The sequence below is a fragment of the Rhinolophus hipposideros genome, assembly GCF_964194185.1.
Source record: "Rhinolophus hipposideros genome assembly, chromosome: 15".
NCBI classification, from domain to species: domain Eukaryota; kingdom Metazoa; phylum Chordata; class Mammalia; order Chiroptera; family Rhinolophidae; genus Rhinolophus; species Rhinolophus hipposideros.
In genome coordinates this window covers 13,697,036-13,724,318 of record NC_138061.1, presented here as the reverse complement: position 1 = coordinate 13,724,318, position 27,283 = coordinate 13,697,036, and the positions used below count along the sequence as shown (strand labels likewise).

The 27,283-nt window shown below is 48.1% G+C and overlaps 1 protein-coding gene across 2 annotated transcripts in view; it reads left to right on the top strand.

The window, feature by feature from the left end:
* Nucleotides 1-27,283, top strand: part of VWA2 (von Willebrand factor A domain containing 2) — a 46,199-nt gene that overhangs the window by 5,184 nt on the left and 13,732 nt on the right. For both annotated transcript variants that reach the window (XM_081075272.1, XM_081075271.1), the window contains exons 2-8: nt 3,916-3,977; nt 7,708-7,782; nt 9,055-9,188; nt 14,329-14,438; nt 20,852-21,046; nt 24,800-24,933; nt 25,574-25,706. In XM_081075272.1, coding sequence (XP_080931398.1) covers nt 3,926-3,977; nt 7,708-7,782; nt 9,055-9,188; nt 14,329-14,438; nt 20,852-21,046; nt 24,800-24,933; nt 25,574-25,706 — 833 coding nt within the window. In that variant the 5' untranslated portion in view covers nt 3,916-3,925. The remainder of the gene's footprint in view (nt 1-3,915; nt 3,978-7,707; nt 7,783-9,054; nt 9,189-14,328; nt 14,439-20,851; nt 21,047-24,799; nt 24,934-25,573; nt 25,707-27,283) is intronic.

Genomic DNA, 27,283 nt, shown 5'->3' with positions numbered 1-27,283 from the left:
TGACACCTGGGGTGAATGGTCTGTTTCTGCCCCTGGGTTGCAGGCTACTCCTGACTACTTTGTAAAAGAATGCAGAAAGCTCTGGAAATCTTTTCGTTGTGCTCCAGTGTGGAAATTGCTGGCAGGTTATTAGCTGGGTGGAAAACTGCCAAACGGCAGGATCCTGGGTGGTTGACTTTTAATTATACTTCTGTCCTCCATCCTGATTCCCCAGAATCAAGAAGGTGATGGATTGAACTGATCACTGGGCAGGCAGAATGGAGTCCCGTCTACTTGTTAGCTATGTAACCCCGGGCCAAAACACTTAATTTCTCCATGCCTCAGTTTTCTCATCTGTAAAAGGGGGATAATACTTTCACTAGCTGGCTGTGCGGATTAGGAGAGAGAAAAACATAAGTCTGGAGCCCGGCTCCAGGCACACAATCAATGCTCACTACTACGTACCAGGGGATGGTAGTAGCTGTTGATTTTTACTATGGACTTCATCCTTTTACAAACATTTACAGAGATAAGGTTGTATTTAAAGTGTCTGATTATTATTTCAAGGAAGTTTTGATGTGTGAAGAGGCGTAATAAACTGAACATTTGAAATAATTGGGTGGGAACAGATACTAAGGAGTACTGTCCATCCTTCATCAACATCACAATAGCATTCGTTGCTTTTGTCTTGGTATACAGAAAGAATGCAGAGAGTGCCGTGAGCACAGAGATTCATCTGAAAGTGTCCCATCTGTGTTTAGTTTACCCAGCAGGCACCTGTCTTACCTACTGTGTGTCAGACACACTCAGCAGGGGCCCCAGCAGAGACAAGACTGCAGTCCCTTGTCCCTGAAGCATTTGCCACCTGGCAGGCAAGATAAACATATCAGCAGGCAGTTCTAGTGTGGGCTGTGTGACAATAGGGGTTGTGTTAGGGAACAGGGGAGGGAGGTGCTGTTGAGGTCCCACAGAGAGCACCATCTTCTCCAAACACGAGGAGGCGTTTGATGTCTTGTGTTGATGTGCAGATTGCCAGCATACATTTTGTTTTAATGAGCAGAACCTTAGGAGACTCTGGAAAAAACATTCACCTGGGCAAGCAGGGGCACATAATAGAGCGAGATGAAGCTACTTCGGTTTATTTCATAGAGGAGGGAGGAGGCCCATGTTTACTGAGTGGTAGGCGACAGGAACCTTCCGTACGTTTTTTCACCTTGTCCTCATGGCAGCCTGGGGAGGCTGCTAGAATCCTGGTGTTATACAAAATTAATAGGCCTGAGCCTCATGGTCTTGCATGTGCCCAAGGTCAGAAACTGTGACCCCAGAAACCATCCTGAACGTAAGGACGAGACAGCACTGAGAAGTCCTTTACCTCTGCCCTGCCCCTCATCCCCAGGCCTTGCCCCTGGTGGCAGGTGGGGACTTGTCCTGCTTCTGTTGTGTGGAGTAAGAGGAAAGACAGTGTGTCCTTGGGGGAAAGACAAATCCCTTGCTGTCGTGAGCCAGGCTGCAGGCTAGCAGGAAGAGTGGGACCCTCAGCGCCTCCAGTGTCCACTCTGTTTAGCTGTGTCCCCGGATCGTGTCTGGGGAGCTCCTGATTTCCCCACTCTTTCAATGTTAAATCCCTTATTTTCACCTAGGTTAGGTGAAGCTATGAGCCTCTTAGTCATTTGAAGCACAAAGACTCTCAGCTGGTTGGGACATTTCATTTAGTTTGTTTTGGAAGTGTTTTGAAATCCAATGAGCTGAATATACAGTTGAGTAAGGTCTGACCATCGTAGGTCCATGGTAGAGGGGAGATCAAAGGGGATGTTTAAAACCAGAAGACACCTTAGCAGCGTCTGGTACAACCTCCTTGTTTTGTGAGTGAGGAACGACGGCCACCCTCAGGGTCACACTGCACGGGATGAGAAATGGGGGCTTCTGGATTCAGGGTCTGCCACCACAGGGCCACTTACAGATGTGGATGGAGTTCTGAGTGCTGGCTCAAGTTCCCTGAGCTGACCTCGGCTCCAGAAGTGGCATCGTTAGCGGAAAGTGCATTGGATTAGGAGCTGGAAATTTGAGGTGTGTGACTGTCCAGGACCCCTCCCCTCTGAGCCTCAGTGACCTCTCCCTTTCATCTCCGAGGTGTGTATGGCACATTCACTCTGAGTCTCCTCTTTCATATCATACTGTGATCCTCTCATTCCCCAGCCCCCTGAGAGCGGGGATGCTGGTCCCTGGGGTAAGCAGTGACTCCCCATTAACACATCCCTCCTGTTGGTTCATCTTTCCAGCAGTTCCAAGTAAGGTCTGGCCATCGCACCTGCATGCACATGAGTTGGGGCTCTTGGAACTTTTCTGAAGAATCTACATTTCCAGGGGTGGACTGCTTTTCAAGGCCGCTGTTGCTCTCAGCCTGCACAGCAAATCCTCTCTGGATTTGCAGTTTTGCTCTTGCGATGGGGAGGTGTGTTTTTAATGCCCTTGCAGAGGTGATGGAGTGAGGGTTTGTCCGAGAATTGGTTGTAGTGCAGGTTAAGTCAAGGCACTTGGGTGCATTGCTAAAGATGACTAGGAAATTCCTGCCCTGTTGTTTTGGAGAACTGGCGCCCTCCGGTGGAGGTGGGGAGGTCGGAAGGCCCAGGACACAGAAACGAAGATCTGGCGCTCGGGTTTGTAGTCCGTGCTCTTAGGTGCAGGAGCAGAGCGCTTACTTAAGATGCCCAGTCGGTGCACCAGGTTGAAGAGAGTCTCCCGCTGCAGGCTGCAGCCCTGTGTACCACACGCAGTGACCGAGCACTTCTTTCCCCACCCTCGTCTCTAGACCCTGGGGTTCCCCTGGCCCCCGGCAGTGTTTCCCTTTCCGTATGGCTGCCAGGGGGTCTCTCTTCAGAGTTCTCTCTTCCGTGAGTGTCAGTGTTATTTGTTTAATGGAAGGAAACGTTAGTAAGAACCACGTGTGGCATTGCCTCGCTCTTCCAAGTCTTTTCTTCCTGGGCAAGTTTCATGCAGAAAAACTGTACGGTGAGATCTTGAATGTATTGGATCCCAAAGGGCAAAAAGTAGAACCTCTGGAACCTCTTACCAAGATATTTTCTTAAATAGTTTCCTGTTAAATTATACTGGGGGTGGGGGTGGGGGACAGAGTCTAAATTTCAGTTCTTACGGTACAGGTGCACTAGCTGAAACCGAAGATTGTCTGAAGCATGAGGCATTTCCTGGGCCTCACAACTAAAATTAGAAGTAAACTTCAGGTGTGTGCCCTTATAGAATCAGAGTGACAGCCATAGTTTCTTATTAAAAGTGCTCGCTCTCCACCCTAATACTTCCTTCAAATATTGAATAATCAGGCTCCATGGAACTGAATGGTATTCATACTGTAAGCATTACTAGGCAATAAAACGCTTAAAAAAAAAAAAAAAGAACCACAACTTTTATTTCTTCCTCAGCCACGTTGCTGTTTACAAATAATTTAGCAAGTACAGGCTTGGTGACCTTGCTAGGTTTCATAAAAAGAAGATATTGAAATCAAATCTTCAACCCGTTAGAATCTAACTGCTCATGAAGAAATGGAGACGCTGAGAGGGAGGGGATTTCCCCAAGGTCATGGGCCAGTCTGGGCCCAGAAAGAGCTAAGACCCTCAATTCTGGACCTAGAGCTCCTAGAGCTCCTTGCCCAAGTCTGTGAGGGAGCTGAGGGTTTGGTGGGCAGATGTCTGCGGAAAATGTTAGACTGTGCTTTATAACCCAAGTCACTGCAGTAGGTCTCCAATGTCTTTTGAGAATTGGGTCTTCTCTAGGCTACTGTAGTTATTATGGTGAGGACGGGCCTCTAGGGTCATATTTGTGCCCTGGAAAAGGTTGAGGAATTGTCATTTTGTTTGAGTGTGTGATCTGGTTTCACAGCGCTCATTGCTGTATTTTTTCTTTTTTCTTGTCCTGGCCCTGTAGTTACATCAACATGCCCTCTGTCCTGTGGCTGGAAGCCATCTGCATTTTCCTGTTTGCTGGAGGTAAGTTTTTGTGGTAGAGGTAGGTGTTGAGGGGTTGGTTTGCCTCACATCCTGTCAGTTTTCACTTCTAAAGGTCTCTCGAGTGTATTTTTGTCTCTTCAAATCCACGGCCACGGGCCTAGTCTAAGCCCCATCATCTTGTGCTTAGACCACTCCAGTAGCTTCCAGACGGGTCTATCTGGTTCTCCTCCAGCCAATTCTTCACTCAGCAGCCATCGCGAAATGCAAATCTGATCATGTCTGGACCCTTCTCCACTTCCACCCCCTGCCTGAAATTTTTAAAGAATGTCCCATTGCTCTTCAGAGGCCCTGCCTGATCTGACCTCATAGCCACATTTCGTTCGCTGGTGCCCCCTCCCTTTACCCTTTGTGCTGCAGTCCATATTTCTTCTAGTCTTGCCCAGTACCCTTGCTGCCTCCCACCCTAGGAATTTTCAATTATGGTGACCCCTCTGCCGGATCACCACCTTACCTCAACACTGTGACGCTGGTAAACTCCTACTCATCCTTCAGGACCCAACACACCTCCTCCTGAACCTCCAGATCATGTCGGAGCCCTCTATTAAAATCTCTTATAGTCCTGGTCCCTCTGCTGTGTAGCACTTAACACAGAGATGAATTTATTTCTGTGTGAATTTTTTTAAATTAGTGTCCATCTTCTCCATCTTCTTTACCAGATCTAAGCTCCATGAGGAAGAGACTACAGGTTCTTTATTCACTACTGTGTAATCTGGATGCCTAGCACTGGGCTTGGCATATAGTTAGTGCTCAAGAAGTAGATTAATGAATGAATAATGGAGCAAATCAGTTTTCTTTTTCTTCCCGCTTTATCACTCCCAGGTTCTAGCCTGTATGAAACATGAGATGGTAGAAAGGCATAGGTGTGTTTAGTGATTGTCGTCCTATAAGTAAGAACAAGTGGACAGGGTGGCCAGCTGTCCGGGTCTAGCTCGGGAGCCTCTGGCCATCTGAGATTCTCTCCTGCAGCTCCTCCCTGGTCTATGTTTCAGTGAGTAGGTGTACTCTCTCTGCTGAGTTGGCTGCTGTCACCACCTACCTGTTTCCTGGAGCCTAGGGGAGATCAGAGAGTCTGGAAGAAGAGGAGTGGTTGCTCAGCTCACCTATCCCCACCTCTAAACCATGCAGGTGGACAGTGTGACACAGTAGCTTCATGGTCGGCATTGGGGAGTGATGAGAGGTGTTTGGGGACAGGGCCTGAATGCGGTCCCTGGAGGCCCAGGTACAGTAAAGGTTGTGCTCCAGCTCGTCACGGAACTTCACCTTCTGTAGCCCTGTCCATTTTACAGAGCACTTTATCTGACCAACCCTGAGTTGTACCGATGAGTCAGGGGAGACACAGAGAGGTTGTGTAACTTGCCCAGGGTCACAGAGCTATTGCTGGTAGAGCTGAAATGAAGTCCCAAGTCTCCTGACTCCCAGCCTGGCCCCACCACTCTGGGCTCCTCTGGGGAGACAAGAATGTACAGGAATTGTCTCTCTAAACCTTGGCTATCTTATCTGTAAAGTGAAAGGGTTTCACTAGATGAGTGATTCTCTTTAGCACCACCCATCCCCCTAATAGATGCAAGTTCTGGAGCCCAGAGAGGTCATCTTCAGACGCTGGGCTGACTTGGTTAGAAGAGGAAGCAACAGTCACACATTCATCAGCTCCCTCTTCCATGGAGGTCCTCTACAGAATCCTGAGGGTATTTCCCAGGGGAGCAGTGGAAATGTCATCCAGGCACAAGGAGGGCTCACCTGAAGCCTGGCACCTGCTGAGCACATGGCACAGAGACACGTTATCTGAGTGACACCTTTCAGGAGTGATCTCTGGTCATGGAGATCTGGGTCTCTCCTATCTGGGGAGACAGCTGGCGGTCTCCAGCTGGAGAATTTGCTGGTAAGACATTTAAAAAGGAGCAGTATTTTCCTATAGGACCTTAGGGAGTCCTCAGCTCCTGGGCCCTTTGCCAGTAATTCATGGGCTTGGTTAGGAATCCTTAGTGCCTGCCTGCTGTGTGCGGAGAGCTGGGCTAGGCCCTGTGAAGGATGGGTAGAAATGTCCTGCCCACAGGGAGCTTCTGGGGGAGCAGGGCTCATGGGAACACCAACTTACCCAGTATGGGGTGCAGTGAGACCCCACGAGTTGGCAAGATCTTGTTGATGTCTGAATGCAGTGAAGCTGAAAGCCTCTATTTCAGAAGAGTAATTTGCTGAATTATTGAGTGATTTTGGTGCCTTTTAATTTTTTTTGGGGGGGGGATGGGGTTGGGGAGTGGTGCCCCTGCCTCTGTGCCAACATCTGCCATTTTTTATGGAAGTGGATGATTTTTTTTATTGTCTGTTTTTGCAGTTTGTCTTGTTTCTGCCTCTGGGGGCAGAACAGCAGTGACAATTGCAGACTGTCTCAGACCTCATGGAGATTTTTGCCTGACAGCTTTTGACTGCAGAGTGAATTGTAGGTCAGCATACTGGCCGAGAACCGTCTTCTCTGAGTAGAGATTGATGGGAGGGCATATCAGATGAGCAGAAACTATCTGCTTAAAGATACGGTGGGGGAAGAACTAGAAACTAGTTTGCACGGGGGAGTAGTGAAAGGAGCCATAGAGATGGATCTGGGACCAGCCAGGGGGTTGTTGGCTGATAACTAGGGGTGCCATAAGTGAGAGGCACCCCCCCCCCCACAACCTGACATCTTTTAGTGTCTCCCTCATGATCACTCTCCTGGCAGTTGCAAATCCCCTTGGGTGCAACTTCCCTGCCTTGTATGATTGTCCTGCAGCCCCGGCTTCCTCTTTTTGCTTCTTTCCCCAGCAGCCCCCCATGCTCACGTTCCTTCTTCTGCCCATTTTTTGGCCCAATTTCAGATTCTCTCTCTAAGTGGCACCCTCATTACCCTCCAAGTTAATTTTGTAAATTGTTAGTGACTGCTCATATGCCATTATGACAGTTTTAATAGGTATCATGTAAAAGAATAAAAAATATATCCACGAACGTCCGACCCCCAAACCTTTTTCACATTAATTGCATTGAATGAATATATCAGCATTTACTCACAGTCCTGTCTCTTTGGATATTTGTTGTCTCCAGCATTCCTCTATCACAAATAACGTTGAAGGGGCACATTTCCCTTCCCTAAAATTGTTTTTCCTTCGGATCAATTCCCAGATCTGATACTAAAGGGTATAAGCATTTTTATGACCCTTTATTCATTTCATCACAAGCGTTGTACCAGTTTACACGGCCACCACTGGAAATTCTTTTCCTGAATTAAGCTTTCCCCAATTACAGTTAAATGTAGAAATTTCACATTTAAAATGGTATCTCATTGTTTGAGTTAAAACATTTTTATCACCTGCTTAAACGTTTTCCCTCGTGCTTCTCTATGAATTCTATCTGAATTGTCTTCACAAGGTTCATTTTTATGGCAAGGTGTGACACCACAGCAGAGGGCCCAGTTATTATACCTAACCAGGGGCAAAACTCTTCAGAATCATAGGCTCTCTGTAGCCCTTCTGTGTATATTTTTAATTTTACTCTTCAATTTTAATTACAGAAGTACCTGATAAAAGTGGGGTAATTGGGGGGGTTCCTTTATGCTATCTTCCTAGTAATTTTTGACGGGCAGTATCATTAAAGTCCCCCATTTCTTATTACCTGTTCCTTCTGGAGACTAAAACTCCTCCCCTCTCTGCCTTGTAATGACTGCTTCTGGTGTCTTCTCTCCTAGCGCCCCCATCCCTCCCACTTCAGGAAGTCCACGTAAGCAAGGAGACCATTGAGAAGATTTCAGCTGCCAGTAAAAGTAAGCCCATGATTTTATTCAACCCTCCAAACACTCATTTCCGTCTCTGCGTGACGGACCCAAGGGAAATCATGTTACTCCAGATAGTTTCCACCGCATTCTCATTTTCCTTTCACGCTGTTGCCAGAGTTGTTTCCCCAAAATGGGGGCCCGACCTAATCCCTCTGCTGGGTAAAACACCCTAGGTAAGTCCCCGTGGCCAAATTTCTTGGCGCACACCTCAAGATCCACTGTCTACCCAAGCAGCCTTGCCTGCCACCATATTCCTTCCTCCTCCACCCTACTCCGTGTCCCCTCCACATGCTCAGGCCACACCAGCCCATTCCCAGAGCCCCCTCATATCCCCTTTGTGCCTCTCTGGTGTATTCCCCCTCATTGGCTCTTTGCCACTGGTGCTTCTCTGACTTCCGCTATCTCACCTATTCATGGTGAGATGACGGACTGTGGTGCCACACAGCCTGGAACTGATTCTTGGTCCCACCACGTCCTCATACTTAGGATTGTCACTGAATTACCCTGTGCCCTGCTTTCCTCATCTTTCTAGTGGGGATAAAAATTGTAAATCTACATAGGGGTGGCGGTGGGGGGCTATGGAGCAGATAGCAAAAGGGTACAGGTTTTCTTTATAAAGTGTTGGAAATGCTCTAAAATTGACTCAGGTGCTGAAGGAATCTGTGAACATACTAAAAAGCATTGACTTATATATTTTAAGTGGGTGAATTAGGTGGTGTATAAATGATATCTCGATAAAACTTTAAAAAATTTTTAAAAAGTCATCTATCTAAAGGTGGTTGTGGGAATGAAGCAAATTAGGACATTTAAAGTGTTTAAAGCAGCCGCTGCATATGTGAAAGATTCAGTCAGTGCTGGCTGTTATTCATTGAGGTAATTTGACCTCATGTACCACGGTGTCTGGCTGTGTCCTAGATTGGATGGTGGCCCCCGAGGGCTGGGACCAGGGCTCTTCAGCGTCCCGCCCTGGCCCAGCAGCCCCTCTTCTCATGCGGCTCAATGAGTGTTGTTGAATTAGACACTTCCATTATAAGGAAGACTTTCATAGAAGGGCCTCTTTGTGAGCATGGTACCCATGTGGAGGTGTGTTTCCTGCTGCAGGGGATGGCTCTGGCCAGACCTTCTCCATCGTGCTGAGAGGAGCCGCCACTGACCTACCACAGGGTTGTTTGTGCCTCCCCTCTGCTCTGGGTGTGAGACCCTCTTGCGACCAGACTGCAGGGAAGCTGGTTGTCACCCATCTGCCTCCATCTCCCCTAGTGATGTGGTGCTCGGCTGCAGTGGACATCCTGTTTCTGATAGATGGCTCTCACAGCGTTGGGAAAGGAAGCTTTGAAAGGGCTAAGCACTTTGCCATCACGGTCTGTGACGCGCTGGACATCAACCCCAAGAGGGTGAGTACAGTCTTACTGTCTTTCTAGTAAGGAGTCTTTGGTGGGAAGTGACAGAAATCCAATGTTCAAGCAGGAGAGGACATTTACTGGCTTGCAGAACTGGGATAATCAAGAGGATGAATCCTGGTTCCAGGCACGGTGGGATCCACTGGCTCAGTCCCTCTTTTTCTTCCTCTCTCAGTTTTGCTTTCCTCAGTTGGCGTCCTTCCCAGGCAGGTTGTCAGCATATAGCAAAGCTGGTGACCCCAGTAAAAAGACAGTGGACTTCTTTCTTCGCAGATCTGGCGGAAGTCTGGTGGGGGATGGGAGGTGCCGCTTGAGCAGGTGTAGGTCACATGACAACCCCTTGACCAGTCGCAGTTGTCAGAGGGAAGAGATGGTCTGGCAGATGGGACGGTGGTGAACACAGGGATTTGGTTTCCCCCTAGGAAGAGGTTGTGTTTGTACGACAGTGGGAAAGGGAAAGTATATCACTACCACCCAAGACTAGAATCTCCACATGAAGCACAACTCCTACCCTCTGTTCACTTGAAAGGAATTACTCCTGCCTGAGTGAATCCAGCCAGTATGTTCACTTCTTGTTCTTCCTGGCTCCAGATGGTAGGTTTTAAATATCAGCAGAGTGTGCTAACTGTGCTCTTGTTGCTAAAAGGGGCGTTTGGGGAATAACTCATTAGAAAAATGGGCAATACAGACAGTTCCCAGAAAAAGAAACATGAATGGCCCTTAGACATATGGAAAGATGCCCAACTACCTCACTCAATTTAATAGCAAATCGCCGACTGATATACCGTTTTTCACTTACTGGATTAACAAAAATCCAGTTTGGTGACATGCTCCATTGTCAAGTCTACAGGAAACTGGCATTCTCTTGCACTGCTGGCGGGAGTATGCAACCCCTCCATGGGGGACTGACAGTATGCATCAAAGTTACAAAGGCCTGAACTCTTTCACCCAGCAATTTATTCTAAATATACTCCCACAGATGGTTTTCCAAGATGACATTCCTGGGCTAATCCTAAGAAAACCACTAGGATTTAGGAGCAAAAGTGGCCTTTATGAGGGCCAGGTTTTCTCCAGAATGACATGCCATTTGGGGAGAATGAGCACAGTCTTGCACAATTATCTGAGGACACCATAGCCAACCTCACTCCATCTAGGCATGCGCAGCCCTGAGTTCCAAAGTGAAGTCAACCCATCACAGACCCTAAAAGGCCCAGGGCCAAGGACTGCTGAATCGCCACCATCTTCCACACAGCGCTCTGCTTTCAAAAGGAAATGATTCCCTGTAAAATTTCACTAGTTATTCATGGAGTTCTGAAGAACCATAACGATCCAAGACTGTCGGCCTTGGCATTGATGTAATACGTCCTAAATTGGGTGGCTGGGAGATCCCAGCGGGTGGCAAGTTGGGAGAGAAGAGCTATGTGGATTATTAGAGGATGTTTACAGATGAGGAAATGGGCTCAGAGAGGTTAAATGGCTGCCTAGGGTCATGTAGCAACCTTAGAAGAGAGCTAAGTGTGAAAGAACTGGGGTTCTTGACTCTCAGCTCAGAACGTGTTCCATTAGTTCATTTGTCCCTACCTACTGGACTAGGATGAGGTGATGACCCTCATAATTCACATCCTGCTATCACATAGCAAGCGGACAACATGGCAGCGTTGTATGTAGGTAGACGTGGTGCATGCTGGTGGAATTCAGCATCCTCAGAGGGAGGCTAAGAAAACCGTGGCGCAAAACTTCATAGCTGGTGCTGTCGGGAACAGCTGTCCTGACTCACAGGGCCCCAGAGTTCGGGGAATTTAAAGTCAGTGTTGCCGGACCACATCTAGAATGTGGTGTTTTTGGGTTACGTGTTGGCAAACCCGACAGTGCCCACAACAGGCAGGCAGAAGAGTGAGAGGCCTGGCAATTTCCATATATGAGGGAACCTGATCATCATTTTCATGTGTAAGAGCCTACAGAGTGGCTCCATCTTCTGAAGAGGACAGAAGCGGGGTGTTTAAGGAGGATTATGGGTGCTCAGCCTGAGCAAAGCTTTCTCACAAGCAAGACTTGTTGAGCAAAAGAGCTGGGTGTCCGTTTCAGTGAGCCAACCAGCATCTTGACCTCCAGGGTGCTCCGTCACCCTGGCCGGAATGCCACTGACTGGGGTGTTTGCATCAGGGCCATTTCAGATGGTTCCATCTGATTTGTGGCTTCAGGTTTCTGTTTTTGCGGGTACATTTTTATGTCTCCCTTCTTCTTACCTCCAGGTACCCGGGATTAGAGGTACATCTCATTTTTACTTTCTGTAGCTTTAGTGTGCAGGAAGAAATTTTCAAGGAGCTATAAATTAAGGCTTTTTATGAAGGGTCTGTTGTTGAGGTGGATTTAAAGTGTTTGAAGTCTTCCTCTCAACACTTAAAAGCTGAGAAGCTCAAAAACTGAGTTCACTTCCTGGCTGTGCTATAATGATTGCCGCAGAGTGATTACAGAGGGGTGAGAAATCTGGGCAGGATTGCCTCTGAGGATACAGTAAACTGAAGATAAAAGGCAACTCTTTTGTTCCCAAGCTGCCAATTAAATGCAATGTCTTAACTACTGACTCAAGCTGTTTCCATCTTGTTTTGTTCTGAAGTTGTAGTCTTCCTGTTTCATTCAGCTAAGTGTACCCAGCTGTTGGTCTCGAGGGAGGTTTTATTAAAGTAGGTAATTCATTCACATGGTTCAATAAAAAGACAGTGAAGAGTGTCCCTTCTCTGCACTCACTTTCCATTTATTGGCCCAGTGCCCCACCTGCTCTCCTGAGCGTCTTCACAGAACCGCCTCATGCAAATGCAAGCAATGTGAATATAGTACATTCTTGTTTCCCCCGTTTTTATACAAAGGGTAGCCAGTGATACTGTTCTATTCCCTGCCTTTCCCCCCGCACATTGCCTTGGAAGTCTTTCCATATCTAGGTAATATAAGTATTAATATAGGTATATATTATGTTTTATAGCAGATTAGTGTTCCAGTGTAAGGATTTACCAAGGTTTAATTAACCAGCCCTCTATTAATGGACATTTGCTGTTACAAATGTACTGTGAGCTTGCAAATGTCATTTCACGCATGTGGAAATATATCTGTGGGATATATTCCCAAGAGCCTTATACATTTGTGATTTTTAATAACGATAGACAAATTGCTTTCCATGGCTGCTGTAACATTGATGTTCTTAGCAGTAATGTTTGAGAATGCTGGGGTCCCCCTGCAAACATTATGTCTGGTTTTTTCCTCCATCTCAGTGTGCTGCAGTCAAGCATCTGTTAGTATGTTAAAAAGCCATTTGTATTTCCTGTTCTGTGATCTCTGTGCATATCCTTTGCCTGTTTTTCTGTTGGATTCTTTGTCCTTTACATACCAATTCCTAAACAGCCTTTATATATTGGGGAAACTAACCCGTTGTCTCAGACATGACCTGCAAATAACGTTTCCATTTTGTGTTCGTTTTCTGGTTGAATCATGATATGTGTTGTCCTCCAGACATTTTCTTCATGTAGTCAGATTTATCAACGCTTTATGGCTTCTGGATTTTTAGTCATACTAAGGTCTTTCCCACTTTGAAGTCTTAAAGGAACTCTTCCAAGTTTTCTTCTGGAACTTTTATGGTTACAGTTTTCACATTTAAACCTTGAATCCTTTTGCAATTTATCTTTCATTCTTTTGCAGATGGCTATCCAGTTGTCCCAATATCACTTACTCTCTGGATCATCCTTTCCCCACTGGTTTGAGATGCTCCCTTTATCACAGGCTAAGTTCAAGGGACGTTTCAAAAGTGTCTCTTCTCAGAAACTTTTTTCCAGAGTTTCTCTACTGCTCTGCTTTCCAGTGTTCATCTCCTCCACGTGCCCACCGAAGACTTAAATTTCTTCCTGCTTAAGATGCCCAGCGACTCATCCTCAGAATTTCCTGTGGGAGGAAAGTCCGATGGGTTGTGCTCATTGGGAACAGATGCAGCTGGCCTGGCGTGGCGAGTGCTTTGATCTTCTTCCCGGCACCAGGCCTGTTAGGGCATCAGCAGTGAAGGAATTCAAGTAGCAAAATATTCATTGCTTAAGTGTGAATCACTTGGCTTATTTGCAATCTTGGCCAGAATTAGGCTTAGTTATGAGAATGTAGTTTCTCCAAGGGTTTTGGAGAGCCAGTGATTAGATTCAGGGCTTGGATCCTTAAGAGGAAACCTTGTTTATAGCATTCTCTGCACAAGACATGCTAGAGTCTTAAGGGTCCAGAGAATGACTTTACTCAGTTGTCCTTCTCCAGTCTTGCAAGGCATTTGGTTTTCTCATATGACTTCCTCAGTTAGGATGCAAAATCTGTTTGGAATCACCAGGGCCTCTCACTCCCTCTACTGCGAGGAATTTTGGCTCCAGTATTGTTTGTCTTGGGCTAGGGTCAGACTAGGTTGTCCCCCATTCTGACTGGTCTGAGAGCTGGCCCTTTCCTAACATGGCAGGAGCTGGCCTGGAAGGGCTGCTCCCTCCTCCCCCAACCACCAAGGATGGGTGTGTGGTGGCTGTGGTTAGTGACAAGCCACCAGTGATGATGGCCATGGTTAGCTTCTGTGCCACCCCTGGTTGGGTCAGTGAGCATTTTGCTGAAGGCCTGAATGAGCTGCTGAGAAGGCAATTGATATAGCTGAGCTTTGTGGTGGCCGTGGGCACAGAGTCCAATACCTGGCTCCCTTTCTCACTAGCCCTGTAGACTTCCTGCATGTTCGTTTCTCCAACAGTAAAGTCGGTATGAATAGTGCCTCTGTGGATTCAGTGACATCCCGTGTGAGATTGTGTAAGACAGTGCCTGCACCTGGCTGGCATTTGGGATATCCTGCCATAAAGACGCTCACAGCTCAGCTGAGCGAGCTGCCAGAATGGGGGTCGAGAAGACTGAATTGGGGGTTGCAGAACACAGGCAGATTTGACTGTTTCTTTCCAGATTCTTCTCCTGGTCTTCGGAACCTTTTTCTAGGGAGACTAGAGATAGCTCCTACACTAGAATTTGTTGAGTGGGCAGGAGGAAGGTTCGTTAACCTTTCTCGTCCCATCTTTCCTCTTTGTGATGTTTGTGTCCTGACCCTGCTCTCAACCCCTGGGCCCTCTGTCTTTTACTGCAGGTCAGGGTGGGAGCATTGCAGTTCAGTTCTGCTCCTCGGCTGGAATTCCCCTTGGACTCATTGTCAACCCAACAGGAAGTGAAGGCAAAACTCAAGAGGATGGTTTTCAAGTATGTACGCTCAGATACTGCCACAGGGAGGATGTAGCTAGCTGCTCTTAAAATTGCCCTTGAAGGGTTTGGCCTTGCTCTTGGCTTCCCAGAGAGGGCTATGCTCAGTGGGTAATGAGAATTTCCTTCCCAAGGCTGCCGCTTGTCATTACATGTGATGTCCCAGATGGGAACTTAAATGCAAGTTGTTTGTTTTTTTCTAAGTGTTTACTGCTATGATGTGTATAGCAGTAAACACTTAAAGTTACCTGGGAGAAAGGCCTAGTGAAAGTCGGGACTGGAGTTAAGAGCAGGAGGTGGTGGGAAGAATCCTGGGTCTTTCTCCCAGTTCCGTCCCTGGTGACCACTGCAGCTTGGGTAGTTTGCCACACTTCTTGAAACCTTCTTTTTGTGGTCTAAAAAGAGTAAGTGCTCCTCTGTTATTGAGAGTGCTTTAAAAATGATGAGTAGTCGTTCGTGTGCATACACACACACACACACACACACACACACACAACCCCTATACATGAATGTATGTAGTGGGGTCCGAAGTTTACTTATGGTATAAGTCAGCTGATGTGTGTATATGTACATGTGTATATACATATATTTGTTGTGTAATATTTTTATGTGTGTATTATAGATACCTGTAAACATGCTTCTCTGTGTATGAATGTGTTATACACCCATACATATATATACACAATGCACACACGCATGTAATATCCTGCACAGGCCCTCACAGAAGAGCGTCTGTAACTTGCCACTCTGATCTCTGCTTCCTCTTGCACTAGTGTCCTCTGAAGTCAGTGGTCCCAGCCATTTTGAGCTGTCACCTCCGGTTGCAAAGGTCCTGAGCACAGAGGTCCCTTTTCTAGTTGCAGGCCTCTGAAGTCCACCAATGCTCTCAATAAGCCTAAATCACCATACCAGGCACAGCGGGAACTCTGAGGGTCCTCCAGGCGCCAGGGGCCCCTAGTGACTTCATCTCAGACTATTTGTCCCAGCCCTTTCCTCTGACCATGGGTGCCCTGAACAGAATGAGGGGCAAGTCAGGTACAAAGGGAAAAAGTATATGTTTTTAGAACAAAACTGGCCTTTCCTTGTTCCCTCAGAGCCCTCTATCCTTGAGGCCCCTGAGAATGGTTGTCTGTAGAGAACAGTCGCAGCCTTGCTCCCATGTCCTGGCCCTCTCACACAGAGCAGCGCTTGTCACAGGGAGATCGCAGAGCCACCTGGATGAGAATTGTCAAGCGAGTACATTAAAAGCAGGTGTTGGGGCTCCCTCCCCGACCTATTGCCTCACGCTCTGGGCAGTGCTGCGAAGCATCTGTACTTTTAAAAGGTCTCTCCCCGCTGCCCCCACCTGCCCTAGGATTGGGACGATGCACACTAACTTTTGTTCAACAGCTTCATTGAGACATCATTTAAATACCTTGAAGTTCACACATGTGATGTGTACAATTCAGGGATTCTGAGTATATTTTCAGAATTATTTTAAGGAGGAGGATACTCAGGTTGAGGAGGAGCAGGTGACTTGGCCAGGAGCACAGAGCTACCCGCTCGTCCAGTAGGCCCCACCCAGCTGTCCTTTCCCACCTCTCCCCCCTCCCCCCCCTCCCCCCCCTTCTAAATAGTTGGTGGAGCCTCTTCTCAGCTGTGTGGAAAGTCATCCTAAGGGCTGGAGAGTATTATTCGTGACATATGAAATCCAGAGACACGTTAAGAATGTGCCAGATGAGGACACAGAGGGTGGAGAATGAAGCTTCTTTATGGTTCTGAACAAAGGCAGCTCCTCTTTAGGGGACGTGTATGGTTAGCACTGTGTATCCTAGGATGACCGTCAAACACAACAAACAAAGCAAAGGGGCAGTAACTAACTTTTTGGCCCCAGTTGCAGGGTCACTGAGGACACTAACCATTAAGACACGATTATTAATCAGAACAGAGGAATGTTGGCCGAATGAGAGTGACAACCTCCCAAGGCTCTGTACCCTTTTTTTACAGTGAAGTTTTAAATGCTAGACCGACTGGAACAGCTTCGCCTAAAATCCAGAACGCGTGCCTTTCTAGACCTAGGCAGTTCCCTAAACGTGTATTTTGAGGTGGCTAAGAAAGCATTCTGACAATCACCTTATTGCTATTTTGCAATAAGAAGTTTTAAAAAATTCCAGTATTGGATCCCATGATAACAAAAAATAAGATAAAACATGGCCAGCAATTGGCTGCAAATGTCCAGAACTCCTGGCCAGCGGGCTGTGCAAGCTTACTCAGTCATTTCACTGATCTCACAGTAATGCAACTCTGACTTTTCTGTGATTGAAATTTTGGGGACCTCAGCTACTGCTTTATCAGAGTTTTGCTATATTTAGATAGCTCTACAGAAATGGCCCTCACCACTTTACCTTAGCACAAAGCCTCTTAGAACCTTCTCTGGCCTCTCTCAAGCCTCATTAACATTTGAACATAGCTTTTAGAATAGTTATACTTACAAAGCATTTTTTTGCTCTTTAAATTTAACATTATTTGGTGAGTATTTTTGCATAAAGCTGCAGCATTTTTCGTGTTGATCCCTTCTAATGATTCTCTAATCATCCAATGAATCGAACTATCACAACGTATCAAATCATTCCCGTAGAAGGACACATTTGAGTTGATTCCAGGATTTTTGTCTATTGCTTAAAAAAATAAGAAAAGAAAAAGCTGTCACCAACATTCCTATACCCACAGTGAGTTTTGTTATGAAATATTTTTCAAAGTCTGCTCCACAGACTAGAATCCCTGAAGGCGGGGAGGCAGGTTCAAATGTCGGGTCTCAGACTCGGTCACACGCCTACCAGTATGGACTCTCTGAGGCTCAGATCTGAGAATGTACATTAGTAAGTCTCCTGAGGGATAGTTATACTCACCGGAATTTGAGACTAACTGAAAAGACAAACTTCTTGGAATAGGCTGCGTAGTTCGTTCTGGTAATTACCAGTGATGGAGCTCATTAGGAACTTGGAGACACTGGGCAAGGCATTTAATCCTCACACAATACACTTCTTTTCCCTACTTTAACAGGGAAGGAAACTGAGTTTCAGGCTAAGTACCTTTTCCAAGTTTACCTGGCTAGTATCTCATAGGACTAATATTCGCGCCCCACTGACTCTGGAGCCTTTGTTCTTAATCACTTGACTACAGTGATGGCAAAACATTTAGCTTCTAGGCCCCCCTCCAAAAAAGAAGAAAAGCCTATGCTTTGCCATCATAGCTCTCCCAAGACAGCAGTCTGTCTGTGAACCTTAACTTTCAACTTTGTTTAGTCCTGTGAGAGGAATTAGAAAAATCTTGGTGAAACATGCGCTGTAGATCCCTCTGTCTGGAGCCAGACCCTGAGCTCAGAAGAGATGCGGAGACAGAAATGCTCCATAGAGTAAGGAAAGTAGAGGCAGCAGGGCTTCTTGATTTCCCAGAGTTCAAGCCATTAGGAGTCTCACCTGACTTTGGTCAGAAGCCAGCAGTGGTCCAATGGGAAAGGCCCATGAGGAGGTGGACACTGCGGGTGGCCAGGTATTTGTGTGCTGAGTGGTATGAGGGGCAGACACCCGACAGGCTGGTGGGGTTGGGGACCTGGGCTCTCATGTCCTTGGAATTTAATTTCTCTCTAACCACAGCCAGGAGACTCGTAGGACGCATTGTCACGGACATGAAGGCCCAGGGAGCTCCATGGTCACTGGAGTGCTGGGCTGTTGGTGAGAAGAGAGTTTTGTGAACATTTAGGTAGAACCGTATAGAGCAGGTGTCAGCACACTTTTTCAGGGAAAAAGCCACAGAGCAAAAATTGGAAGCTTTGCAGGCCATATGGTCTCCACATAGACAGTACATAAATGAATGGGCATGGCTGTTTCTCAATAAAACTACAAAACTGGCAGAAGGCTGGGCTTGGCCTGCACACCGTAATTTGCTGACCTCTGGTGAGGAAAGACCATTGGCTTTGCAGTCATCATGACTGGGTTTAAATTCTAGTTCTAACCTGCACTAGCTGTGTGAGAGGCAGGTGATTATTGACTGGTTGTATAACATTACACTTAAGACCTTGGGCTCTGGAAGTGGAAGGTCCAAGTCCTGCTTCCACCACTCATGAGCTGTGTGACCTTAGATAAGGCCCTTCCCTGAACTCCTCTGTCTCAGAGAGCTGTGAGAATTACATGAGCTAAACACCTTTATACATACACTCACACACACCCTCGCGCACACTCAGCCCTGTGGTACCTGGCACATGGTAAGTGCTCAGTCAATATTAGTTATTATTACGATTCTCTGAGCAGTGGTTTCCTCGTCTATTAAATGGGGGTAATATTAGCACTTTTTATCATAGTTGTAAGGGTTACACTCAGTAACAGATAGGTGAAGTGTTTGGCACAAAACGGAAGCTCAGGACGAATATTATCCTTGAGAAAGAGGAGCCTAGAGGAAAACCGTGCAGACACAAGAACTTCAGTGAAGGGAGTAGTCTTGGGCATCAGAACCCTCTTGGCGGCCTTGGTGTCTAATGTGTGGTCCAGCACAGTGTGAGGGGCGTTAGAGGTGGTGGGGTTCATGGATGTTGGCGCACTCTATTCCTCTCTAATTGGCCCATTGTGCAATCCATACTCTACTCACCAATGTCTTTGCTTACACCTTTTCCCCTGATTGGCACGGCTTTCTCTTTTCCCATCTGGTGATTCACTGAGACCCTATTCACTTTCTCCTCTGAAATCTGTTCCCTGATAGTTCCTCTTCACCATGAACCCCTCCTCAGAACTCTTATTTTTTGTCCTATCATTGATATTTGTTATTTGCTTGTAGGTCCTATTTCTTCAACTAAACCGAGTTCTTTGAGGGGTGAGATCATATGCTTGCCGGTCTCCCTTTCACCGTCTCCATCTGGTGGGTCCACAATACATACTAGTGGGTTGGAATTAGTAAATGGCTTTTTAATGGACCCTGCTGCTGATATATAGTAGACTAAGAGTCTTAATTCTAGGACTTGTCCACCCTTGTTGACATTTATTAACTTAATGGAGCTCCACAGAGAGAATTGCCCTTTAAGAGCTCACTGGATGAGAGAAAGCAATAAAAGTGAAGAATCTTCTAGACCTGGTCCATAAATCCTTCCCAGGCACATACTTTGTTGCTCTTTCCTCACCTCTCTGCTGAATGGAGAGAACTTTGAGGGCTGAGAGGATGGCAGAACCACAAATGAAAGGAGCCTGGATGTAGAATGACTGCTGCTTGGAGGAGAGTAAAACAGGACAGGTGCCTAGGCAGGAAGACCTACGTGAGACTTGCATGAGAAATCAACACTTCAATTGTCTAGTTAAAAAACAACACTTTCATACGTGCATATATACATGCGCGCGCGCGCGCGCACACACACACACACACACACACACACACACACAATGCCTGTTGTCAGTTGGATGTTTTGCCATTAGATGCATAACCATAGGCTCATCTGAGAGGGCTGAGGGCTGCAATAAAGGGAGTCACTGCCTTAATTTATATTCAGTGCAATGAGTCTAAATGGGACCCCACCAATCTGTAGTCTGTGAATTGTCATCATTTCAGAATGATCTAATGGTTTTCTCTGCATAAAGTTAATAACCATGGTGATTCCATCAGCCTCCACATTGTCACTCAGGTTTAGATGTGTCACCCACTGAAAGGTTTGGTCTAACATTCTTTATTTTCTGCCCAGCTGACACTGAAAGCCAACAGTCCCCTCTCTGAGGACACATGCACGAGCCCCCCTATTGTGAGATTTAGTAGAGATGCTGTATCGGGAGTCCAAGCTCAGTCAACATTCCCTGTAACAGAGCTGTAAGGTTAGAGAATCTTAGCATCTTGATGAGAGGGGCCCCACCGATCTAGATGCAGTCAAACAGTTCAACCTTCCAGCACTCAACCCTGCACTTGGAGGTGGGCCAGAAAAGCCTGATCACCGGAAGGCCCCTCAATGGACCCTTGCACCAAAGCCCTGTCCTTCACTCTCATGGATTCTTACTAAGCTTCGTTACCTGCCTTTCCTACCCTAAGGATATGTTGAGCCATAACAAGAAGGAAATGACAGAGGAATGGGGAGGTAGGAGGTGGATATTAGACAAACTATGAGAATTGTCAGCCCAGAGCCATCACAGAGGAAGAGAAAGTAAAAGCACACAAATACAAAGAATGACATTAGTACATAAACAGAGCTGGGTGGGCTGCATCTAAAGTTCACAGGGAAAGTCCATTTCTGTTCTTCACTGTTGTGATTTAGATGGTGTGAAAGTGCATCTCTCACGGTGGCATTGTCACTTTGAGCCACTACCAGGAGAAAGTGGCCGAGTCCACTGTTTTAGGCTGTTTTCCAACTTCCGCTCTCTGGATCACTCATTCTTACTTTGTTTTTTCCTTCCGGGTGAGCTCAGAGGAGGGCGCACAGAGACAGGCCTTGTTCTGAAATACCTTCTACACATGGGGTTTCCTGGGGGCAGAAATGCCTCGGTACCCCAGGTTCTCATCATCGTCACTGATGGGAGGTCCCAGGGGCACGTGGCACTGCCGGCCAAGCAGCTGCAGGAAAGAGGCGTCATTGTGTTTGCCGTGGGAGTCCGCTTTCCCAGGTAAGAGACTCGGGCCCTCTGGGTTAGCCTGGAGACTGTGGTGCAGCTGAGAACTTCACAGCCACGGGAGGGGACCGGAGCTGGAAAAGCCACCCTGGTCCTCCCAGGAGCTGTCTGCCCTTCCCTTGTTATATCGCTGCTGGAGCACAGGGGGCTCTGAGGCTGGAAGTCTGAGAGTTTGCACTGTCTTTCATTTAGTCTGAACACTTGGTTATAAGTGCCATAAACTCGACTTGAATTTATTAGGGAAGAAGTGGAAATTCACGGATTCATCTAACTGCACCGGGTGGGTCCGGGGTCCCTCGGGGTGAGCAGGAGGAGCCAGGGACTTGAATGCCATTGTGATTCTGTCCCCCACGCAGCTCTGCTCTCAGCCTGGCTCTCTCAGGAAGCTGGAACTGTGGCTGCAAGCAGCGTCCAGCTCACATCTTTCCAGCTCCAACCTGGAAAGAAAAGACTCATTTCCCTGGTTTCAAATTCAATAATCCCAGAACGCATTCTGATGAATCTGAGTCACAGGCCCACTCCTGAGGCCAGGGGATGGGGGTCTGTGACTGGTTGCCACCCTCCAACCACATTTCTCCGGATGCTGGAACATGCCTTCCTAGAAGAGAGGTGGGCACAGGTCCTCAATGCTTTCAACCCTAAAAATGGAAGTGACATCTATGGGCCCCTAGTTGTCGTAGGTATTCAGTCAAATGATTCTGGTCTGGGTACCATGCCTTCACATAGAAATCCCTTTGGTAATTTTTAGTGCATTATTCTCTCAATCGACAGGTTGTCTTCCTCATGCCAGGTACTATTCTACGTTCTGGGGATACAGAGACAACAATACAAAGTCCCTGCCCTCATGGAGCTTCCATTCTAGGACAGGAACTAGAAAATAAGTGAATGAATAAATAAGGAATATAATTTCAGGTGAAAATGAAATGCAAATGAGAAAAATAAAGTAAGGTAAGAGGTTAAAGATTGATGGGAGTAGAAAAGATAGCTATTTTAGCTAGGGAGGTCTGCCAAGGCTTCTTTGAGGAGTTTATTTTTGAGCAGAAATGACAGGCAGGGCAGGCGGATAGCACGTGCAAAGGCCCCGAGGCCCTAGGCAGATTAGTGTGTGATAGAAACAGCAAGACAGCCAGGGAGTGGCTGGAGCCCAGCAAATGAGGAATGAATTACGAGAAGTGAGGTAGAGGAGGTAGGCGGGAATCAGGTCTAGAGACTGTGCATCACAGGACACTTCGGAGTTGGTTGTGAGAGGTTTGCAAAGTTTTTGGAGGGTTTTGAGCAGGGAAATGACATGAATTGGCCTCTGTTTTTAGAAAACCACACTGGCTTCTAGGTAGGGTATAGACTGGCATGGCGAGGCAGAGGGAGAAGCAATAGTAAGTTAAGTGGAGAAACTAGGAGACGTTTGGAGTAGCTCTCACAGAAGATAATGGTGGCTTGTCATTGGGAAGCAGCTGTGACCCTGCTGAGGCATGCTTCGACTGAGGATGTTTGGAAAGCAGAGCAGTGAAGTGGCTGGTGAGTTGGATGGGGTGTGTGAGAGAAGAATCAAGGATTTTGGCCCCAACCCCAAGGAGAATGGTGGTGCTCTTGAAACGGGAAAGACTGGAGGAGGAATACGGAAATGGAGTTCTCTTTCAGACACATCAAACCTGAGATGCATGTGACCATCTACACAGAGAAACTGAGTGCACAGTTGGCTCTAAGCGTCTGGAGCATAGGAGAGAGAACGGGCTTAGAGATTGAAACGGGGGATGGTATTTGAAGCCTAAAAGAAGATCAGCGGGGAGTGAGTGCTGAGAGAAGACAGCCCAGGGAAGTGCAGGTCAGAAAGAAGAAGTTAGAGTGAAGGAGACTGGTCCCCTGCACCACGGGAATGTCCCGGATTGTGCCGTGTCCTGGTGGCAGTGATGCCCACCGCCATCGTCCTCATTGTTGTCCTTGCCAATAAGTTGGTATTAAACACGGGCTGCTTTGTTGTTGGCCCTCTTGAAAGGACCTTGCTTCATGACTCATGGCGCCCACCCTCCGCATTGTGCCAAACAGAGTGCCTAGAACACAGTAGTTCCAAGGCCCAAAGCTTTGTCCGTGAGGATGGAATCTACCACATGGTAGAAATACATGGTCAATGTGGGGGGTTCTTCTTCAGGGGCTAGCAGGAGCAGCGCTTCTCAAACAATCTGTGCTAAAGGTCTAGTTTTGTTTTTCTCCTGGTCCCTCATGGATTGATACTTTACAAAAATGCAGCAGAAATGAATTACTAGGGAAAAAAAGACACAACATAAGCTCAACTGTGTATCGTGCTATGTGGCAGACATACAATGGCTCTGTCAAGTTGCTGTATAGCAAGGTTCTAAATGTCTCTGTCAGCTTGTCTGGTTTTGGACCAGGGTGAAACGGGGGACCTGCACTGGCCTGCAGACCAGGCTTTGAGCGTCCCTGGCCTCAGCCTCAGACACAGGAACCTCTGAGGACACCTTCCAGGCCCACCTGACCCTCTCCCCCACTCCTGGTCAAGGGTCGGTCACTTGACCAGGGGTCCTCAGAGTACGTTCTCTGGATTTTGGTATCCCCTGGGAGCTTGTTGCAGGTTCACATACTTGGGACCCACCCTCTTGAATCCATCACTCTGGGCCGAGGCACCTCAATCTGTGGTTTATCTGACCGTCAGTGATCCTGATGCCCACTAACGTGTGAGAATCACTGCTGCGGGCAGCATGAGGCTCTAGCTAAATGACTCGTTCCCCCTTCTAGTATTTATGGAGCCCTTTCTTTGACTCTGGTCAAAGACTCAGGTCTCGACTCTGGCTGAGCATCTGAATTACCGGGGAGCTTTTAAGGAAGTCTGTTGCTGGGCCAGGAGAGCTGGGAGGGGGTTGGGGTGCAGGCAGAGCTGCCCACTGAACGCTGACGTCAGGTCAGGGCTGAGAAACTCCTGTTGTGGGTGCGAGGCCCTATTCTAGGCATGGGGAGAGATGTCTGGTTTATGTGGCTTCAGAGGAGAACGGGGAGTTGTACATAAGTGAATTTTAGAGATAAATGAAATTTTGCCATATTGCCTAACCTTGGCCTATTTTGATGAATTTTTGATGGGCGGGACTCTAAATGCATTACTGACTGCCCTGTGTTTTTAAAAAGAGGTTCCTGAACATCATGTAACCCTTTCTTCATGCCCCAGTATCATCTTGTACATGATTTTTTGTGTGTGTATTGTCTTTTTTTTTGTCCTGGGCACTAAATGATGCCCTCTGGCCAAGTGTGCTTATTCCTTCCTCTAGATGGGCTCACTTTGTGGGCCTTTGAGTTCTTATGTTCACTGTTTCTAATTCTTCCGTATTTTTTTTTTCTATTACTAACTGTACTTGTTTTTCTTCTCTTGCTGTTACCTAGAACCACTTGCCTTTGTTTCCTTTCTGGTTAGTTCCTCTCATCAGCTCTGAGGTACAGAACCAGACAACTAAATCTGTTAGAACCATGTTTGAAATAAGAGCCAACAGCTCGAATGTGAGGCTCTCCTGTGGGGAAGTCCGTGCCCTGGAGCACGCACACCTTGTGACCTGTGGCTGAGTGTCCTTGAGGCGCTCCTGGACCTTACCTGCATCCTAGGTGAAAGAGGATGCAGGTAAGTGGCTTCTGAATGGGTGGGGGGTGGTATTGCTGTCCACCGACAGCCCATGTTCTTTGTGGGCAAGAGGAGGGTGGGTGTGGGGTGATGAAGCCACATAAGCTCTCTGCTGGCCTGGAGTGCAGGTGGGAGGAGCTGCACACGCTGGCCAGCGAGCCCAGGGAGCAGCACGTGCTGATGGCTGAGCAGGTGGAAGACGCAACCAACGGCCTCTTCAGCACCCTGAGCAGCTCTGCCATCTGCACCATCGCCTCTCCAGGTAAGGCGTTCCGGGCTGGGAAGGTATGGACTTACCCATATGGAAGTGGGGTAGGGATGGGGAGGGTCCCCCAAGGCAGGAGGTCAGGACTCAGGAGCCTCCCCAGTGAGGGAGGGCGAGAGGAGTGGGGTCTGCCATCTCAGCCCTGGGGCGCTCGCTCTGCTCTGTTCTGCCTTCCTGTGTCAGGTCCTGTGGGTTTCTCAGCTGGAACCCTGCGCTTGTCTCTCTGGGGTGGGGGGTCCCAGGGCTTGGCATGCAGATCTGGTGGGGCCCTCATGTCTGTCACCTTAGAAGGAAGAGCCAAGTCAGGTCCCCTGCTGTGATCAGCGAAGGGACTCTCTGGCTGGGGGTGAGATCCCTGTGTCCCTGGCCGTCTTTGTCCGGCTCTGTCCAGTAGCTAGCATGAAGACGTCATAGAAAACATACATGTGTGCACAGGATGTCAGGCTGTGCGGGGTGGGGCCCGGCAGAGATGCTCAGAGACTGCCTGCCCGACAAGGGGCAGAGCGGGGCCCCTCCCAGAGGCAGAAGGTCTGCCCTGAGAGGCAGAAGGTAGCAGCCAGGGCTGAAGGTAGTGGAACCACGGGTGGGGAAAGGAGGCGTAACCCTGTCTTCTCCATTGGGTGTGTGCTGTGGACAGACTGCAAGGTCCAGCCTCACCCCTGTGAACACAAGACGCTGGAGACAGTGAGGGAGCTTGCTGACAATGCCCTGTGCTGGAGAGGATCGCGGGGGGCCGATGGTGTGCTGGCTGCGCTCTGTCCCTTCTCCAGGTTTGTCCACAAGGTCTGGGGTCAGAGCCGAAGGGCGTGGCCGGGGTGGGAATGGAGGCCCCCCCCCCCCGCAAGGCCGAGAGCTCACTTGCTGCAGGGAAAACAGGTATCGGAGGAGGTGTGGGAGGGAGCCAGGGACAGAGTTCCCAGGGTGCTGGGAGGGTCACATCTACTCAGTGTCAGTCTCATTGACTGACACCACCCAGGCACCCAGGGTGAGCAAGGGTGGCAGGGTCACAGCCATTCTGGAGGCTGCTTAGTGAGCCAAAAGCTGATCCTACAGGGTAGTGGTCTGCACGTGGGATGGTGGTCTGGTAATTTGGTTCCTCTGAGCACCAGTTTCCATATTGACGGGGCTCAGTGAGGCAAGAGGCTTAAGATCTTGGATGAATTCCAGTGTAGCGGCCATGGGGGACGCTGGAAGCTCTAGGACCGGAGCTCAGACATTCTAAAGCACCTGCAGCCTGGCTGGCAGCTTTTCCCTCCAAAGGCCCTAGACGGTCCCTTGGATGTCCTCCGATACAGTGCCTAGTCAGCACTGCTGATCGGCCTGTCTCCCTTTCCGGGAGGACAGGGTAGCATTTGAACCAGCTGTATCTTTGGCTTGCCCTCTGATGAGATCAGAGCAGGCACAGCAGTGAGATGGGTAGGTTGAGAATCCGTGAGGACCATGCTGGAGTGATGGAGAGTCCCAAGGCCGTCTTGGCTGGAAAGGGCTGTGCCCCACACGTGGGTCAGAGGAAACGGGGCCTTGTGCCACGTCAGAAGCCACTAGAGGCTCTCTTCAGAACTCGAGCTTTCAGGTGAAAGGAGGCACCTTTTCTCCAGTGAACGTGTTCTAAGTGCGGCTCTGAGCCAGGCAGTGTGCAGTGAGGAGACTGGCACAGTCACTACCCCCAAGGCACTTGTGGTCGAGAGGGGACATTGGACAAGGTGTCCCACGTGCCAGGGTGGGCCCTGTCCTCCTTGGGATGTGGAATGCACTAATACTTCAGGCTCCTAAAATTATGCTTGCGTACAGTAAGCTCTTCATCAGTTCCCTCGTTTCAGAAATCCTGGGGGCCTCCTGTGTTTCTGGCACTGTCCCAGGTCCTGGGGAATCAGCATGAACATTTCAGAAACAGATCTGCCCTCACCTCGTGAGGTGACATTCCAGTGGCAGGAAGCAGCCATAAACAAGTGAATACACACACACACACACAAAAGCTAGTAGGTAGCGGTAAGTGCTACAGAGAAAAAGAACACAGGGCTGAATTTGGGTAGGGGTGGTGGGGTGGTGGGGAGCGGGGTGGCAATTTGAAACAGTGGAGCTTGCAGAGAATGTGGCATCTGAGCCCAGACCCTTGGGGAGGTCGGGGACAAGCCGTGTGCAGATCCTGGTGAAGTCTTGTGACCAGTGTCTGTTCCAACAATGCCGACTTCTGGAGGGTGGGGCCGGCAGAACTTCCTGGGCTAAGACTTGTGGTTTTATGGGGGTGCTAGGAATGGACATAGAGAGGGAGAAGATTTGTCTTTAATGAGCTGGCAGCTTGACAAACTTTTGATTTTGGAAACTCCGTGAGTTCCTAATTGACTTG